The sequence below is a fragment of the Leptidea sinapis genome, chromosome 36 (genome assembly GCF_905404315.1).
Source record: "Leptidea sinapis chromosome 36, ilLepSina1.1, whole genome shotgun sequence".
In the NCBI taxonomy this organism is placed as follows: Eukaryota; Metazoa; Arthropoda; class Insecta; order Lepidoptera; family Pieridae; genus Leptidea; species Leptidea sinapis.
Window position 1 is genome coordinate 7,447,543 of NC_066300.1, and position 20,798 is coordinate 7,468,340.

Genomic DNA, 20,798 nt, shown 5'->3' on the forward strand with positions numbered 1-20,798 from the left:
TTGTGTCTTCTGGGGGTTAAAATGGATAAGGTTCATTTATCAAGTAGTCCGATATGGACATATCTTATATTTGACATGATCTTCTTGTCCATGTTCATTTTGAGACCTACTCCTTGGGAAGCTGTGTTGAGGCCATGCATCTGGCGTAAGTCTTCCATAGTCTCTGCCATGATTAGGAAGAAGAAGTTCATCATAATACTAAAGAGATCCTCTTTCTCCATGAAATCAGCCAGTATCTGGCCTCAGGCGTTCCGATTTCCATAACCAAATTGCCCCACTCACAATTCATCGCCGCTACGTTTGCCCAGTTTTGCATTGAAGTCTCTCATGACAATGTGAATGGCTGTTCAGATGTCCTCATACATAGCCTCCACTTCCTCGTTTGAATGTGTCACAGTCGGAGCGTATACCTGAATGACCTTCAACAAATACCATTCAGTAATTCTGAGTCTTAGGAGCGGTATCCTTTTAGACACGCTCCCCGACAAAGCTACGTTGTTGACTTGTGAATGAGGAACACTACACCACCCTGGGACAGTTGGTCGCTCTCCTGGAAAAAGAGCAAGTGTCGGGAATTTATTACATCCCATCGTAATCTGCTCCAAGCTTCCTCCAGTTCCTTCTACTTCTCGTCGATCCGCAGTGTCTTGGCATTCTATGTTGTCAGGGCAATTTTCTCCATTTGTGGAAGCGTTGCCGTATCCGGGGATTCTTAGCAACCCCTGCCTTTGCCACCACGAGCGGGGATGCTGGGGTCTGGGTTCCGGGACCTTACAGTGTCCGTCACGTTTGGGAGGTTTTACCATAATCACCGCGCTTGACAGGTGGATTAGCGATCGCAATATGGTGGTGCTCTATCGATAGATGCTGCTGCCCCTAAGTCGCCTATGATGACACCCACGGGAGAACAGGTGGAGGTGCTATTCTGGTGTGACACCAAAGGCACCCGAAGTGATTGTTTAATTAAATAAAATTAATTAAAACAATTATTTATTTTATTTTGTGTTTCAAATAAACCTAAATTAAACGGTGACATATTCACGCATAACAAGCATTCTATTTAACATGTTAAATATTATTATTACGATTTTGTTTGTTGTATTCTAAATAATAAAATACTACTTGTGTACCAATATTGCGAGACAAAAGTTCCAAAAATTATTGGGAATTTTTTCCTAACATCTAGCAACACATGTGCTACACAAGTACATTTCGCTACAATCTACATTGACAGCTGTCACTTCAGTCAGTATGCCAAAATATATTCTTATTTCTTTGCACTACGCGTACACACGCATAAATAGTACACCGTAGTCCGTAACTCCGTAGTAGTCTGTACCACTGTACGTACACGACTTTACGTTCTTTCTTTACTCCATATGTGTGTAATCTGAGTATAATATTTCAGAGTTCGTACTTCGTAGTCGTTGAAACTTGAAGTGAAGTGTTGTCCAAGTTCACGGGTCCGTGAGAAAAAGATTTAATCATACCAGTCAAACTAGTGTGACAAGTTAAAGAAGTGAGTATTGCAGAATTAGTTATTGCAATGTTTTTTTTTAATAAAATTAAGTTATTATTGGGTACTTGTTTAAAATTTTGTTAGGTACTTAGATAGTTAATAAGAGGTCTGTTTACTGTTACACATTCTGTGGTTTGCAATGATCAAAATGATTGAAGACAAGTAGGTTTTTAGGCGGCTTGTAGGTATGTACAGAACACACCTCAAATTACAAAAGTAGATAATGAGTAGGTATTATCTTCATTATACTTAAGACATTCAACTTTCACTGTACTTATGAGTAATGACAGCTGTAAAGCGTTAACTGTAGTTTATACAGTACACTGTACAGTAGGATGCTGGATGACCAAACGACTCTCATAACTCGTTGTAAATGAGTCGTCATTTGTGATTTGGACTTTGGAGGATAGATAGGGTTGTCGCAAGTAAATATTATTTTTCGGTGCCAATGAAATAGTCACCATCATTACTTACTTATATATTTTTATAATCATGAAGTAATTATCAATCATGATATTTATACTAAGTGAAAGTATGATACTATAAAATTTATTTATTCTGAAAGTATGATAAATTAATCAAAATTAAACGCTGAATCATTCAAACCAGTAAGTATGTGGTGGAAGACCATATAAATAACAATTATAAGTAGAAGTAAGCAATACTTTCAAATATTAAGTTAAATAACAGGAGAACACAGATTACATTTCAGTCTAGGTAGTTACAAAATATTACATATTACAATACGTCTCTTCATCACGTGGAAATGGATGATGATAACTAAATTACTTATAAATTAACACAAAAATTAAAACGACGTAAGTGGACGGCATTTTAACTAATACCCAGGCGCGACACACCATCCCTATTATTCAGGCCAGTATGGGCAGTTTCACTAGCACTAACCGTAGGTACCTATCGTTGCCTGTTTTGATTGCTTCCTCGAACCTTTCTATAAGATCCTTACTTTGTAGCCATGTCGCTTGTGTGAAATGATCGTAAAAAGGTCTGACTGACAAGGAATGAGGCCTTTGTTTACCGTTGATTTGTAGGTACGTTGACAAGGCGTCGCCGGACTCGGTTGCCTCGAACTGCCTACTTTTCTTGGTATAAGTATTCCTGGGCCAGAGGTTGACGCATTCGGCATTCCGCCATTACTCTTCCAACTTTTTGAGAATTTTCTCACCAATCAACTCTGCACCACCGTGCAATCATCACAATATAATTTATCATGAAGAAAGCTGTAACGTTTCTTTTTAGCGAACTGGGTCAACAACTTTTAGTGTTGCTATCAGGTATCTTTATATATATATGTATTTATATGGTATCTTTAGGTTATCTTTATATATATATGTATTTATATGGTATCTTTAGGTATCAGTTTTACTTCTCTCATACACTAAAAAGAAGTACTGAAACTAATACACTCTGAAAAGGTGAAGAAGTTTGGCGCTGCACCGTAGGTCGTACAAAAAAACTTCTATCCACCAAAAATATCGTCGCTACAGTCGGAAGACACACCTCCTTAATCAATAAATAGATACGAAAATTGATTAGCAATGCTGCTAAGCTGAATCAATTTGCCAGAGCCTCCTCTGAAAACATAAACATAACCGCCAAAGAAAATCCTGATCGACATCAACCGATCTCGAATTTTTATAGGCATAAGGCATTTGTTTTACTTCTGTAGGTATACTGAAAGCCTTCTAGGCTGTTAGTTTTATTTTCTATTCAAGATATTTAATTGATATAAATTATCTGTAAAATAAACTTTATAAATACTGTAGGCGGGCAGCCCTACTGTGTTTTTACGTATCGTGCGGCTATAGTGTATATTAAGCTATTATTTGATATTTCAAGGACAGAGTCGAGTTAGTGTTGGTGTGTGTTAGTGTAGACTATATTGTATAGAGTGTAGAGTGTAGACTGGAGACCAATGGAAATTAAATCAAATAGTACATGTAAGTTGTACTTTGGTTGTACTATTACATGTTATGACTATATAGCTAGAAGATAATATTTATTCTATATAAGAGATTGATTTTTAAACTTTGAGTTTTGACATTATTGTGGAATGTGGATGATCAGGATGACTTGCGAGTTTGCGAAATAAAAAGATAAAATAGAGGAGAGAGAATATCGGTATCTTTTTATTATTTAATATTAAGTTAAGAATTATTGCATTGAATACATATTCAATTCGAATTCAAAAAAAGGTAAGGCGGTGAAATTTAGCTTTATTGAAATGAATAACTTTTTTTAAAACGAGATGTGGTAATATAACCACCAGGAAACCAACACAGAGCTCCACAAGGGAACAAAATGTGTAAGATACATAGTGAAAGTATTGGGCAGAGGCTGTGATGGTGAACACAGCAATAGTTAGTATAAGATAACTAGGTGCCGGCCTCGAGCTAGAATACAACCTCATGCAATAATTATAGGTAGGCAGAAGCTACAGCAACAGAAGAATTAAGGATTTGTGGATGTCCAGTAACATCCACATTCTAGAAGAAGAAATAATGCAAGACTTGACAGGGAAAATACAGTTGTACAAATATTATTATAAAGGCAAAACACTTCAGAATGTAGAAAATTTGTAGTCATAAGCAAGTGAAGCAAATTGCAATTGCAATCAACAAATCAAGATGAGAACCTACCTAGTTCAATAAGTCGCTAATAAGTACCAAAGATATAGAATTGGTCACTCAAATTGATGATATTTAAGGTAAGAGTGTTTAAATGAACACGGATGTTGGAGAAGAAAACATTGGAGAGCCTGAGAATTTATGCAGCGGCAGGATGCCATAGAAGAAGAATTAAAATCCTTTGCTGACAATTACCTATATCTAGGAATTGATGAATAGGTCAGGTCCAAATCCTTAAAAATTAATTAAATATAGATACTGATATGTACTGACTATAAACCACTAGTGAAGGGTTTCACCGTGAAAAAGTTTTTGCTTCATTGATGCTTTTCATCAGTGTTTCTCTACTCTATGTTAAAGCTATTGTTTTTGGTCAGTGTGGAATTGAATTTAAAAATAAATCATTTAGATGTGTGTACTAATGCCAGCCTAGCAAAACTCTATGTATGAAACAATTGTATGAAACATGCAGTCATTGACAGATGACTGATATATCTGATACTGATGATGATAATCTTGTAAAAAAAGGAGATAGCTGAAATCCACTATGTTTTAAGGAACTGTTGACTTAGGAACTTAGGGGATGGGATTTATACTTCATGGCCAATCGCGATACTGTAATGACTGCATGTTCTAACTAAAATAGATTTCAATTTTTACTTAGGCATTCCCGCCTCTTATATTTACATCCTCTTTACTTAATGCATTTATAAATTGCACTTGGCATTACTAATTATGTACTTATGAAAGTTACCATTAATTTATTACTTTGATCTGTTATCAAGTTATAAAGGTACCTACTAATATTAATCAAGAGCCATCTTTTTTTTTATTATGTATGTATATGTAGGTAATAAAAGGTAAATATGAACCATGTCTCATTTCAAAAAAACAATATATAGACCTAATACACACTACAAAACAAAGTTGTTGAATGATTTTTTCATACTTTATAACTTAAGATTACTTTTAATATAAGTATTTAAAATGCACTTAATGCACACACATAATATAAGTATTTAGAAACACAATCAGAATTTAAATTAACAGCTGATAATGGTCAAATATAACAGTTTCTTGGATATGAATATGAAAAAACCTGTATTATGCACTAATTTCACTGACTGATTTATAAAAAAAAAGTCAAATTAACCCCTTGATAATTTTTTTCTCATGTTTCCTGCACATAGCACAGCATAATCCAGTTTATTTTCTCAGTATTTGCATTAAGCTTTAAATCAAATTAAGGTTTTTGTTTAGTAATGAAGCTGATTATTATTACCAAAGACCTGAACAGAAGCTAGATTATGTACTTATCCCACTACCAGGCACAAAGTAAATCAATATCGACTAGTTTGTGAAGGTAAAACTTCTTTAGCCACATTAGGCACTTTTTGGTAAGGGAATCTTATGGGTTTGCATCACCAATATGCTCATGATTGGCCCACACTATAAATAAAAACAAGTGTGTGTGTACATATGTATGCACACAAGAAGTTATACTTCTTTAGCGTAACAAAGCAAAAATCATTAAAATTATTTATTCCTCATGCTATTCTATGTTTGTAGAAAGAACAATATTTAATCTTACAAAGATGGCTTGGACAATTAATTATTAAATAATGAATATGGCTGTATGGGCTTTAACTCTTTGCCTGTCCCAATAATGGATGAAGAAACCAAAATAAATAATGAATGTCGCAAACGTCAGAAAATTTTAGGAACTAACTTCATGCTGTTACTTTTGTGTTACAGTGATGCATGTGCATCTTAAAATTTCACTCATCATTTTTTCATAATGTGCCTAAAGAAGAATAATTTCAATAATTAAAAAATAAATAAATATATAGGTAATGTGTATGTGTTGACCATATGGATAAATAAAATGATAAAGTCTTGCATTTTCCTAAAATGGAATGTTTGATGGTTATTCACAATTTACCAGGCCATAAAGTCCAAAAAAAAAAAAGTTATTCCCAATATTTTTTACTTTGTCAGATACTTAATTAATATTCAAAGTTAGTGTGTAAGTAAATTATTTATTTAAATAGATTCATTGTTGTATATGTCTCCTTTTAAATCTGATCCTATCTGTTCCTTTTCCATCCAGCCGTTTCCTAAAATTTTTTACATCAGTTAGCTGTTAGCCACTATTGCTTACACGTGGTTTTGTCTTCCCTCTAATCAATTTGTTTTCTATAATTTGTAATATTTTCCATGACCCATCCCCATTTGGTAAATTGTAATTGAATTTTTTAATGAACGGCAAGGGTGAAATCAAATGGTTATTAGGTTATTACATTTAGTTTAAATTATTTTTGGAATATATTAATATTTTCCATTCCTTGTGGGACCATAATTGCATTAATTACTTGTATGATGGCTTGTTATTTTTCTAAAATAATATTGTTTTTCAAGTCCCAAATGATAGAGTCCAGTGGACATCCAAAAGGTAGAGATCTTCCATAGGAAACCTGAATCACCCCGACATGTGTTCCGCGAGTTTTCGTAGTGTTTGACTTATTATACTATTTACATAGCACTCCAGGAAACATGCCATATTTATACTTTCTTCATCGGGTCTACTTTGTTAAAAGGCATTTATTTTCTCAAAATTGATTCCTTTTTGATGTAATTTCTAATAACTACTAGATACTAGTACCGCTTCGGAAACAAATGGCGCTCTGAGAGAGAAGAAGCGGCGTAAGAAACTCTCACAGCATTCTGTTTCTGTGATACAACTATTGCTCAGGGGTACCAACTATGACATCACATATCGAATTAATTATTTTTACCAAAAGTGGCTTTTTTCATGTCACGTTTTGTTAAACTTAATTATTACTTTCGGCTAAAAATACAATACATACCTAATTTAAATGGAGATTTTTGTAGACAATATTCCGTAGGTAGGTTCATTCGTGCACGTAAATAAGTTCGGCGATATAATCTGTAGGTTAACAATTACCAGCGTGCTTGGAACAACAACAGATTGAGGTTGTAACACACACTACCTAACATAATATTTGTTAAATATCAGTCAAACACTTCCTTGTGAGATCATTTTATTCATCATTTCATGTTTATTACATACTGTTTTTAAAGTCATTTTGTATGTAAGTTTTTAAAGTATTCACGATATAAAAAAGAGAAGGTATACAAATTCAAATATTTTTATTCAAAATAGGACTCAAAATCACGTCTTATTGAACGTCAAAAACTACCACCCATTCAAAATAGAGTGCCTTGGACCTGAGAAGAACGGGCGCAAGAAACTCAACAGGCTTAATTTTTTTTAATAATAGTATGGATTACGTTACAATGTAATATCGTACAATAAACATTTATAATTAAAGAGCTTGAGGGTGTTGGCTTCATTCCCAGTCTGTGGTATCATTATGAAAATCGTTTATGCTATGTTTTTTTTAAGAAAATAAGGGACGAGACGAGCAGGATGTTCAGCTGATGGTAATTGATACGCCCTGTCCATTACAATCGAAATAAAGTCGATCAGGATTCTTGAAACAACTACGAGAGTGAACTAGTTAATAGTTAATGATTAATTAACTAGTTAATTAATTTCCCAACATAATGCTGACTAGACACCATTTTGGTTTTCTAATGTCCATATTGTTATTAGTTATAAGATTTCTGTATACTTTTTGAACCAAATAAACTTTTTAATAATTATACAAATGATTTAAGTTTTCTTTAGTGTTAATTCCGCCAATATTTGTTTTTAAAAACAATTCGACGCGTGTTTCGCCTCTACACGAGGCATCCTCAGGACGTGTTGTCTCGACTTTTTTTTTAAACAAATATTAGCGGAATTAACACTAAAGAAAACTTAAATCATTTGTATAATTATGGATTTCCGTAAAGTAACGCCTAATTCAATTTTTTTTAAATAATTATTATTATTGTACTAGATTGCAGCGCTCCTTTCGATGTCCGAGCCAAAACAAATTTATTAAAAATAATATCAATAAAATGAAACTTTTTTTTTCAGATTCAATATGGTATTGTCTATGTACAACTCGGACCAAAGTCCCCCTTGCCGCGCATGCCAAATGGTGTTGGCGTATTTGAAACTGCCGGTTAAGTACATCGCCGTCGATACTCTTAAAAAGGACCATCTTACCGAGGAATATCTAAAGGTCAGTATGAGCAATCTGTTATTTAGCTATCTGATCGCTTTTCTTTATGATAAGGGACGAGACGAGCAGGATGTTCAGCTGATGATAATAATAATAATATTGACACACTTTTTACACAAATTATCTTGCCCCAAGTTAAGTATATATAGCCTGTGTTATGGGTTACAATACAATGATATATTTAATACAATATACTTACTTAAACATACATAAATTCATATAAACATACATAAATACATTTAAACATCCATGACTCGGAAACAAACATCCATATTCATCATATAAATGCTTGCACCTACCGGGATTCGAACCCGGTAATTGATACACCCTGCCAATTACATCGCAGTGCGGCTCAGGATTCTAGAAAAACCCCAGAACTCTGAGCGGCACTACAATTGCGCTCGTCACCTTGAGACATAATAAGATGTTAAGTCTCATTTGCCCAGGAATTTCAAGAGCTACGGCGCCTTTCAGACCGAAACAATAATGCTTCTTCAATACTTCATAATCACAGTAGATAATATTAGGTACCCTAATTGTACTACCTACTCTCATATCGCAACATACACGCTGTGAGTGGCACAAAAATGGTGACCACAGGGAGAAATACTTAACCGTAATTATATAAAATTTTGCGTTTTTTTTGAAGTTATACTTCTTTAGGCGCGATAAGAAAAAAAATGATGAGAGTGAATTTTTAAGATGCGCGCGCATCACTTCACTGTAACACAAAAGTAACAGGGTGAAGTTGGTTCCTAAAATTTTCTGACGTTTGCGACATTCGTTATTTTTTTTTGCTTTCTTCGTCCATTATGTGGCCAGGCACAGGTGTCAAGCCCATACAGCCGTATTCGTTATTTAATAATAAATTTTCACAGCAATATTTGCAAATTTTTTACAATAATATTGTTCTTTCTACAAACGTAGAATAGCAGGAGCAATAAATCATTTTAAGGACTTTTGCTTTGTTACGCCAAAGAAGTATAACTTCTTGCGTGCATACATATGTACACACTTTTTTTATTTTAATTTTGTAATTTTCAAACATAAAATTAGATATTTAGGAAAAAAAATTACGTGGGCCCTACTCCCCTATAATTTCATCATATCACCTATAGAGTAGGCGCCTCGCATCAATCCTACTAATATTATAAATGTGAAAGTTTGTATGTCTGTTTGTATGTTTGAACTTCTTTAACGCAAAATCTACTGAATAGATTTGGATGAAACTTTACAATAATATAGCTTACACACCAGATTAACAAATAGGCTATAATTTATAAAACTATAGTGTGAATTATACAAAATATAAAAGAAGTGTGATTGTTACTAATGAATACAACTAGCGCCATCTCTTATCAACTAGCAAGGAAAAGATCAATACATTTTATATGGCAAAACAACGTTTGCCGGGTCAGCTAGTTGGTAATAATAATAATTTTGTGCAACGGACAATCCGACATGCCATCGAATATGAACCGCGTTAGATGGTTCGGTCGGAACAAATCCGACCATGTGTTTAGGCTATTATATAGGCATTAGTGCTTACGGTAGCGCGCAGCTACTAGAAATAAGGGATTGCTTGTAACTAATTCTAGTAGGCTTCATAAGATACATAATAGCTTTAAGGGTAAATGTATACACTTCTATAATAAAGTCCCAGCCACTGTTCAGGCATTATCTATAAGTAAAATAAAATGTTTTATAAAGAAATGGCTCTGTCGTAAATCCTATTACTCCATTGCTGAATATCTAAATGATCGGACAGCCTGCGACTAGATTGTGATTATTTTATAGCGATAGAAATGATTGTACAATATTGTATATTTTTATTGAAAAGAGCGCAAAAAAAGATTGTTGGGAGAGTTTCTTGCGCCGCTTCTTCTATCTCAGAGCGCCATTTGTTTCCGAAGCGGTAGTAGTATCTAGTAGTTATTAGAAATGACATCAAAAAGAATTCTAAAGGAACCAATTTTGAGAAAATAAATGCCTTTATGCCTTTTACCAAGTAGATTACTTACAGGTCGTTCCGAAATGTTGTTTCTTTTTTTATGAAAATAAGGGAGCAGGAAGTTCAGCTGTACAATACAGTGCCACTCAGGATTCTTATTACTGTATGGTGTCTTTGGTCATAACTTTTGTTAGCTCAGCCTTACCATCACCGAAGTGCATACAAAAAAATTTGTACATTTACACACACAAAATCCTAATAGCTCTAATTTATCACTAAAATATTAATCATAGTCTGTCAAACTGTTACAAAATAATAAATTTTATCTCACAGCGAGTAAAAAGAAATTCTTGAAAAACCCCAAAAATTCTGAGCGGCACTACAACCGTGCTCGTCACCTTGAGACATAAGATGCTAAGTCTCATTTCCCCAGTAAATTCACTAGCTACGGCGCCCTTCAGACCGAAACATATAAACGTTACTGCTTCACGGCAGAAATAGGCGCCGTTATGGTACCCCATAATCTAGCCGGCATCCTGTGCAAAGGAGCCTACCACTGGTTTATTGGAGTATTCACAAAAATTTTGTTAACATTACTAATTTGTTAATATAAAAAATGTAACCTTTTTTTTTTCAGATGAATCCACAACACACTATTCCTATGTTAGTCGATGATGACTTCATTCTATGGGACAGGTATTTAATTTTTTTTTTATAAAAATACTTAAAATTGAGACAACATATTTTGTTGATATAACAAAAACATTGTTAAAGACTAAAACAAATAAATAAAGCTAACCTAAGCAATGTAATCTTCTAATATATAAAATTCTCGTGTCATGGTGTTAAACATTGAACTCCTCGAAACGGCTTGACCGATTCTCATGACATTTTGGGTGCATATTGGGTAGGTCTGAGAATCGGACAACATCTATTTTTCATCCCCCTAAATGTTAAGGGTGGTCCACACGATTTTTTTTTAATATTTTTGACATTTTTTTTTAAATTTAAGATTAATTTAGATTATGAGTCAACATTAAAAAATACATACAACTTCAAATTTTCACCAATTTACGATCAACAGTTACTTTTGTATCGCGATTTAATATCGGCAATACAACGTTTTGCTGGGTCAGCTAGTATAATATAATATTGACCCTACACAAATTATCTTGCCCCAAACTAGGCATAGCCTGTACTATGGGTACAAGACAACGATATATTTACTTAAACATACATAAATACATATAAACATCCATGACTCGGAAACAAACATCCATATTCATCATATAAATGATTGCACCTACCGGGATTCGAACCCGGGACCTCTAGCTTAGTAGTCAGGGTCACTAACCATTCGGCTATATGGGTCGTCAAATAATATTATATTCTAAATTATATTAAATATAAGATTATTTTCCTGTGATTCCTCTGGTGTTGCAAGAGAATGTGGGCGGCGGTGATCACTTAACACCAGGTGATCCGTACGCTCGTTTGTCCTCCTTTTCCATACAACATAAATAGTAGGTACAGAAGTTACAATGAGGCACACCTTTTAAATAAATAACTATCTTAGCTGCCTGGTAATAAGGCTCATGTTTAGTCGTACTCAGTTAGCAGAGCACATTTAAACACAGTACGGTCTACTCGTACCTACGTCACAGAATAGAACTTTCAAATAAATTGCTACCTTGAGTGCCCGCTAATAAGATTAATGAAATCGTAATCAATTCATAACTATGGTCGGCTTATAATAGGTATATTTATTGAATTAGGCGTTACTTTGCGGAAATCCATAATTATACAAATGATTTAAGTTTTCTTTTGTGTTAAAAAAAATAACATGTTTACATTGTTGAATGAACAAACAAATTTAGTCCCATCACCTTTGTTACGTGTCTCTTCCGGGGGTAATACGGCACAATAGCCGACCAGTCACAGCGCGTCATTTCATGGGACGCGAGGGTATAAAAGAGCGGCTTTCGGCTCATTTGATTCAGTCTCGTGCTAGATTTTAGCGAGACAACACGTCCTGAGGATGCCTCGTGCAAAAAATTGGCGGAATTAACACTAAAGAAAACTTAAATCATTTGTATAATGGGTATATTATTAAATTAAAACTACTTATTACTCATTAGGTACGCGCAAATAAGATAACTATTTAGATAGGTATTAATTATTTGTGGCTGTAATGTCGAGGCCTAATCGGCCGAACAAGGCCATAACTACGTTACAACTTGCACGACGACAGATAGAAGAATTTCTTTCTCCTTGGTGTAATATTTCTTGACTTTAGTTAAACTCCGATATAATATAGATAATAATAAAATAGTAAATCTGTACATTTAAATAAAATTGGAGTGTCTGTTTGTAATGTAAATATACGGTACATACACCAAAATAGCTAACATTGTTTACAATTTTTGTCTGTCTGTCTGTTTGTTCCGGCTTATATTTAAAATGGCTGGACTCAGGACTGATTTTGACGGGACTCTTATTGGCAGGTAGCTGATGTAATAAGGAGTAACTTAGGCTATGTTTATTTTAGAAAAATAAAGTAATGTTGCAATGTCCAAGAAACGGTTTAACTCTAAAATAATTTATATGGAAAAACAACGTTTGCCGGATCAGCTTGTAAAAATGTAATTGTGTACCTTGGATTTCAAATCGTGTACATTATGAAAGCACCATGCGCGTCGCAGTGAGTGACGGTCAATCGTTCGCGCACCCTTGACTTTATGTAGACTATGACGTCATGCAATTAGTGTATGCGCCGCGCGAACGATTACGTGGTTGACAATATTTTTACATAATACTAGCTGACCCAGCAAACATTGTATTGCCATAGTAAAAAAAGAAGAAAATAAAATTTTTTGGGGTTTAAAAAATAGATGACGACCGATTCTCAGACCTACCAAATATATCGTACATTTAATTTATCGTACTACAATAATTAATGTATTCGATTGCCATCTTGCAACCTTATTGCGGATCTGTGGATGGAACTGAATAAGTAATATAAAAACCGCTATACAAAAATAGGTGTTAGAAAGAAAGAAGCGTAGAGGGTTGAAAATTTAGAATTGTATATATCTTTTAATGTTGTATCATAAAATATAAAAAATAAATTGGAGCTGACTACCCTTAACATTTGGGGGGATGAAAAATAGATGTTGTTCGATTCTCAGACCTACCCAATATGCACACAAAATTTTATGAGATTCGGTCAAACCGTTTCGGAGGAGTTTAACTACAAACACCGCGACACGAGAATTTTATATATTAGGCTAGCTGACCCATCAAACGTTGTATTGCCGATATTAAAATCGCGATACAAAAGTAACTGTTGATCGTAGATGGTTGAAAATTTGAAGTTTTATGTATTTTTGAATGCTGACTCATAAGGGGGCCTCCATAAATTACGTGAGATGTTTAAGGGGGGGAGGGGGTCGAGTCAAATCTAGAGTAGTAGTAGTAGAGAAGGGCTTCTAACTTTTTTTAGAAGAAGTAAAGTATGTCCCGTTTCAGAGAGGATAATAAAGGGTACACAGATTAATAAAACAATATCATGTACCTATTATTTTTTTTTTAAACTATTCTTTTCCTCCAACTACTTCTCACTTCGATGATTAAGAGAAAAAGTACGCTGAGTTTCTTGCGTCCGTTCTTCTCAGGTCTGAGGCTCACTCATTCGAATAAGAGGTAGTTCGTCGTTCAATAAGTGAATGAAAATCCTATTTTGAATCGAGATATTTGAATTCGACATTATATTTTGACTCAATTAATTGTGGCTGCTTTCAGAAACTCCCGAATTTCGGGTAAACTCCAGTATATTAAATTTAAAGCATTTTTTGTGCCATTTTATCCGACCTGTATAGCCGAGTGGTTAGCGATCCTACCTACTAAGCTAGAGGTCCCGGGTTCTAATCCCGGTAGGTGCAAGCATTTATATGATGAATATGGATGTTTGTTTCCGAGTCATGGATGTTTAAATGTATTTATGTGTGTTTATATGAATATATGTATGTTTAAGTAAGTATATTGTATTAAATATATCATTGTCTTATAACTTATAATACAGGCTATATATGCTTATCTTGAGGCAAGATAATTTGTGTTAAAAGTGTGTCAATATTATTATATTAATATTTTTTTAATGAGTACGCATGGCTGGCGTGTGGCAAATAGTCAGTGTTATATGTAAAAAGATGTGTAATCTATTAGTGTTATAGATTTTATAGTGTACATACCCGAAATAGAGCTCAAGACCCTATTGTAAGGAACGTAAAACCCCACACATGGGGTCTACTGGCGCAGATGGTTGGCACAAGTTAAACTCACCAGCCTTTAATTCAGTGGGAGGCTCCTTTGCACAGGAAGCCGGCTAGATTATGGGTACCACAACGGCGCCTATTTCTGCCGTGAAACAGTAATGTTTAAACATTACTGTGTTTCGGTCTGAAGGGCGCCGTAGCTAGTGAAATTACTGGGCAAAGGAGACTTAACATCTAATGTCTCAAGGTGACTAGCGCAATTGTAGTGCCGCTGAGAATTTTTGGGTTTTTCAAGAATCCTGAGCGGCACTGCATTGTTATGGATAGGGCGTATCAATTACCATCAGCTGAACGTCCTGTTTTTTTTTATGAAATTAAGGGACGAGACGAGCAGGACGTTCAGTAGTTAATAAGTAATTGATACGCCCTGCCTATTACAATGCACTGCCGCTCAGGATTCTTGAAAACGTCAAAGATTCTGAGAAGCATTAATTTTATGCCCCGGGGAAGCACAACACTTACAATTAAACTTACAGTTTGAATGATAGTAATTAACTATTCTAATAAATACTAAAAATATATTAATATTATAATGTTGATTACAGCCATGCTATAGCCTCATACTTGGTGACGAAATACGGGAAGGATAACCCTCTCTATCCATCAGACCCCAAGAAGCGGGCTGTCATTGACCAGAGACTTCATTTTGACTCCGGAATCCTATTCCCAGCGCTGCGTGGTGCATTCGTAAGTAGATGCACAAATATTTTATTGCATTTTAAATAGGACGACACGCAAATAAAATTTAAAATACAAAATTTTATGATCGATGCGGGACTCGAACCCACGACCTAAGGCGTTCCGTGCCGTAACCTTTGCAAAATGCTATTATTAACATATAGCGTATTGGAGGATTAAGGCGACACTAAATGCCAGCGACCTTGAGCGATATGACTTCACGGCTGCCGGTCTGCCATCTATGGAACATAGCCAATATTTTCGAAATTCTTGCGTGGAAAACAGTTTATATGCTTACAATCCTCGTTATTCACTACTAATCTGAATATATTAACCTACACAAAAAAGTTACAAGCTATAAGAATAACTTTTCTGACAGAAGTACCAAAAAAATGCGTCACGCCATGCCAAAAAACTTGTTTAACTTCAAAGAAAAGTGGTAGTTCAAAAAGGCTCGGCAGTGTTAACTATAACCAACAGCAAGCATTAGCAACCTACAAATAAGACTTAAGGATATGTGTAACAGGATTAAGTAGTGTTCATAGCTCGAAATGCTATACTTTCACCACAAAACTTGTCTAAAAACACCATGTTTGCGTGTTTTCTGCTTACTCTTCGCCTTAAAAATTAATTAATAATTATTTTCAGGAACCCATTATATACTTTGGTGAAAAAAAACCAAGGCCAGAAGTTTTGGAGAAAATTTCATCAGCGTATGATTTCATGGAAAAGTTCCTCACTAAGGCATGGATAGCTGGCGATGAGCTATCCCTGGCAGACCTCTGTTGCGTTGCTTCAATGAGCTCTCTGAATGTAGTTATGCCAATTGATACGAAGAAGTAAGTAGAACTGCTTATTAAAAAAGGAGTCCAAACTTCTAGCATTTGATAGATATCATTTAAAAGTAAATGTTATCAATCATCATTAGGCCTATCGCAGATGACACACTTTTTGTGCTATTGAGTCACATTGCGCGCAAAATGTCTGGCAGATATTATACAGACTCAACGCACACGACATACACTTTTGGTCATTTTGTCGGCAGAATGAAACGTACACGCAATGTAATTACAGAGATTGCGGTGTATTTTTTCGTACTTGAGTATAAAAAATAAGAAGAAATAGAGAATTTTGGGTTCATCCTATTCTTGCTGAAAGATCATTGTGCGTCTTCTACCGCATTTATCACGGGGAGTGTTCCGAAGAGCTGTGTAACTTGATTCCTGCCGCCGAATTCCACCTTCGCACGACACGTCACAAGTTACGATATCATCTCCACCATCTGGATGTGTGGCGGTCCTCCACAGTGTGGTTTTCAAGGAGCTTTCTTCCACGTACTACAAAGCTGTGGAATGAGCTTCCTTGTGCGGTGTTTCCGGGACGATACGACATGGGTACCTTCAAAAGTAGCGCGTACACCTTCCTTATAGGCCGGCAACGCTCTTGAGATTCCTCTGGTGTTGCAAGAGAATGTGGGCGGCGGTGATCACACTTAACACCAGTTGACCCGTACGTTCGTTTGTCCTCCTATTCCATAAAAAAAAAGATTATTATAGATTAGGGACTGTTTCATATCAAACATACAGTTCTAAAACCTAGAAAATTACCCTGATTCACAATCTAGAAAACAAGAAATCTTAAAATTAAGTTTTCATTATCTTAAAATTCGCGATTAAAATGGAATATCGATTACTATAATAGATTAATGTGAATGAGTTAATATAGTTCAACCCAAAACCACTTGCACCAGATGATTGATTCAATAAAAGTACATAAAAAATACATTATAACTAACATAACATTAGTTAATTAAGACATTAGTCTTTAGTTAAAAAAATAAATAGATATCATATTACTATTACATACGAAATCGATCGAAGAAAAAGTCGATTCTGAATCTCGTTCTCGGTTTCTCTCTCGTTCTAAATCTGTGCTGAAAGTGACAGCTACAGAATTGTCTAGAATGTCCATTGTCAATCACTCGTTTGATGTATCATGTAATTTCAATAATCAGCTTTTTTAATATAGATTATTGCCCATATATTGCATAACCTTAATTTTACAAAAGCTCCTACAACTCTACTTTCAGTTTGCCAAAAATCCTCAAATTCTCAGTGATGCTTTTTAAATTAATCAGCTATTTATTAACAATTTTATCCTTTTACATCGTGGCGCAATAATGTATGAAAGGGTATCCGTCTCCTTTCTGTCATGATACTCTGCCGAAGATGTATCGTACAGTGCTGGTCTGTTTTCTATTTCTCGAATCAACATCGATACATCGATGTCTAGCGCCATGATACAATCCCTAGCAAGTGCAGGCTACAGATTATATTGAGCGTATACGCGGACGGCGTTAGCGCGTGTTGACGTGAACGTTATTTTGTTTGGCGCACTTTTTGTATGGTGCGGTGCGGCGCGGTCTGTCAGATTTACAAGAATATTTTGTGTGACAGACTTTTTGCGCGTCGTATGCGTTGCGTATAATTCTATAAGTCTTATTATCATAGACTAAAAGTGCGTCACGGATAGTCTGTCGTCTGTGACAGGCCTTATGATCACACTTGAGGCTTAACTGAGACAAGTTAGTCACAATAAAGCGCACTGTAAGGTTCTTTAGAAATAAGTACATGCTTTAATTGTCAATTCTTGGACTGTGAAAATCATAGGTGCATTCTGCAAATAGGTATTTTATGGTAGGATTTCCTAGAATAGGATATTTAATATTTTCCGATTTTCCTCTTTTATTGCCACTCAAACCCAAATGGCTTATTAAGTGCTATTGTTTTTTTTTATGAAATTAAGGGACGAGACGAGCAGGACGTTCAGCTGATGGTAATTGATGCGCCCTGCCCATTGCAACGCAGTGCCGCTCAGGATTCTTGAAAAACCCCAAAAATTTTGAGCGGCACTACAAGTGCGCTCGTCACCTTGAGACATAAGATGTTAAGTCTCATTTGCCCAGTAATTTCACTAGCTACGGCACCCTTCAGACCGAAACACAGTAATGTCTACACATTACTGCTTCACAGCAGAAATAGGCGCCGTACCCATAATCTAGCCGGCATCCAGTACAAAGGAGCCTCCCACTGGTAAAAATTTGTATTGTATTTTACTTTATGTTGTTGTTTACAATAAATACATTTAAAAAAAAATTAATACAGTAAATAAATAAAAGGAATAAAATTTTTAGTTAAAAGTATTTGGCAGTTCTATCACAGTTATACTAGTAGAGATATGTGTAAAATTCGACACTGTTGTTGATGAGTTATTGTTAAGTATTTCAATTAAAACAAACCATATTTTTCAGATACCCGAATATAACAGCTTGGATGAAAAGATGCTCAGAATTAGATGTCTATAAGAAGAGTAACGTGCCTGGTTTGACTGCATTTAAAACTCTATATGAGAGCAAACTATGAAAGCCAATTAAATAAATCTTATTCAAACAACTTTTATTGTACCTGCTAATTTGACCGGATAATGCGATTGATTTGAAGCACTGCGGTTTAAAATGTGATTGAAATTGTTGAAAAAAAAAACATATTATTGAATTCACTTTGTATTTAGTAAAAAAGGGTTGAGGGTACTTGTATATTTTGGCCTATTAAATATATATAAATCTGTAAAGTACGTTCAGGCAATAAAGGTTACATGAAATATATGATTTGATTTTTTTTCGTTACATATTCTGAGTGATAGCTTCGTAATAGTTATTTATGCAACTGTTGTGTAATAAGGGGTATTAAAACATGAATGTGGGTTTATCACACGAGGCGAAGCCGAGTGTGATAATAGTATCACATGAGTGCATTGCCAATTCCGTGGCCATCTGGAGGGCAAAGCCAAACTGGCTTCAAAGAAACTGGGCGTCATAAATAGAGCACGGCAATACTTCAAGCAGGCCCACATTCTAGCGCTCTACAAAGCGCAGGTCCGGCCTCACATGGAGTATTGCTGTCATCTCTGGTCTGGCGCACCCCAGTATCAGCTCGATCCATTTGACCGCGTGCAACGCAGAGCAGCTCGAATTGTCGGGAACCCAGTACTCTGTGAACGGCTGGATCATTTGGCGTTGCGTAGAGACGTCGCTTCATTGTGTGTTTTCTACCGCATCTATCACGGGGAGTGTTCCGAAGAGCTGTTCAACCTGATTCCTGCCGCCGAATTCCACCTTCGCACGACACGCCACAAGTTAGGATTTCATCCCCACCATTTGGATGTGTGGCGGTCCTCCACAGTGCGGTTTTCAAGGAGCTTTCTTCCTCGTACCACGAAGCTGTGGAATGAGCTTCCGTGTGCGGTGTTTCCGGGACGATACGACATGGGTACCTTCAAGAAAAGCGCGTACACCTTCCTTAAAGGCCGGCAACGCTCTTGTGATTCCTCTGGTGTTGCAGGAGAGTGTGGGCGGCGGTGATCACTTAACACCAGGTGACCCGTACGCTCGTTTGTCCTCCTATTCCATAAAAAAAAAAAAAATTATCACACAATGTGAAACCCTTTAAAATATTATGAAACAGGTTGCTTACTGCTAACATTAAAACAGCCAGTCGTCCTAGTAGTAACCTAATATCATCCATTACTGATTATATACAAATAAACTCAAGAATTATTTATTTTAGTAGTAATATACATTTTGTATAGTGCAATTATTAAAATTCACTTCAATATTATGTTCTTTTGCAGCGTTTTAAATATCCGGCGGTGTGCTGTAAAAACTTGAATCGCTCATTTTTTCAATAAAAATGACGGGGTTTCGAATAACCTACTTTTTTTTTACGGCGCGCCACGTTCTGGTAGTGTGGAACGCGCGTAAACGAAAATGTTCTTTTTTTGAAATTCATACAGATACCATCGCATCGAGCAATAAGAATGTGGCTGTATGTTGAAACTCTTTGCGCATGAAGGAATCGAAAAAAAAACCATGGAGTGTTGTTATGAAATTTAGTGCAACATTACAACACTCGTTTGTATGATGTAAGGGTTATTACGACATTGGGTGCTTTAATGTTGGTAATAAGCTAACTTCAGTTAAGTTTCAGAATATTTAATAGAGAATTTAAAGCATGGATGTAGATAAAGTAATATAAATGGACCTTAATTCAATAAAGAAGTATTATTATTGAAATATAATACTTTTTAAATGATAAAAAGGGGTGTTATGACTGTTATACTATCCATTAAACGAATTTATGACAAGCAATCCAACAATGGATAGTCACATGCCGACCATATTAGATCTTGTGCTGATAACACAACCCGATTGTTACCAGGTAAGTCGTCGAAGTACAACCGTGCCCCCAATACCATACCTACCTACTTTAAGCGCGGGTCGCCCGTCCGAAATCTATGCACGTCGTGAAAATCCGGAGCTTTTCATTTAAACCGCCCGGTTCTAGGCGCTGTTGAAACCTGCCATTGGTAATTTCAGCAAGTCGTCTCTGCAGCCTCTATGCATGGAGAATGGCACCCTGGCCCATACGCCAAATACAAAAATCCATCTTCTGGGTA

At 35.5% G+C, this 20,798-nt stretch overlaps 1 protein-coding gene across 1 annotated transcript; it reads left to right on the forward strand.

Moving 5' to 3' along the window:
- The first annotated feature begins 4,363 nt into the window (after positions 1 to 4,363).
- On the forward strand, positions 4,364 to 18,948 carry LOC126975471 (glutathione S-transferase 1-like). Its single transcript, XM_050823391.1, has 6 exons — positions 4,364 to 4,386; positions 8,174 to 8,321; positions 10,910 to 10,968; positions 15,152 to 15,293; positions 15,933 to 16,123; positions 18,595 to 18,948. The coding sequence occupies exons 1-6, from the start codon at positions 4,379 to 4,381 to the stop codon at positions 18,704 to 18,706; spliced, it is 660 nt and encodes a 219-aa protein (XP_050679348.1). The 5' UTR covers positions 4,364 to 4,378; the 3' UTR covers positions 18,707 to 18,948.
- Positions 18,949 to 20,798: the final 1,850 nt, after the last annotated feature.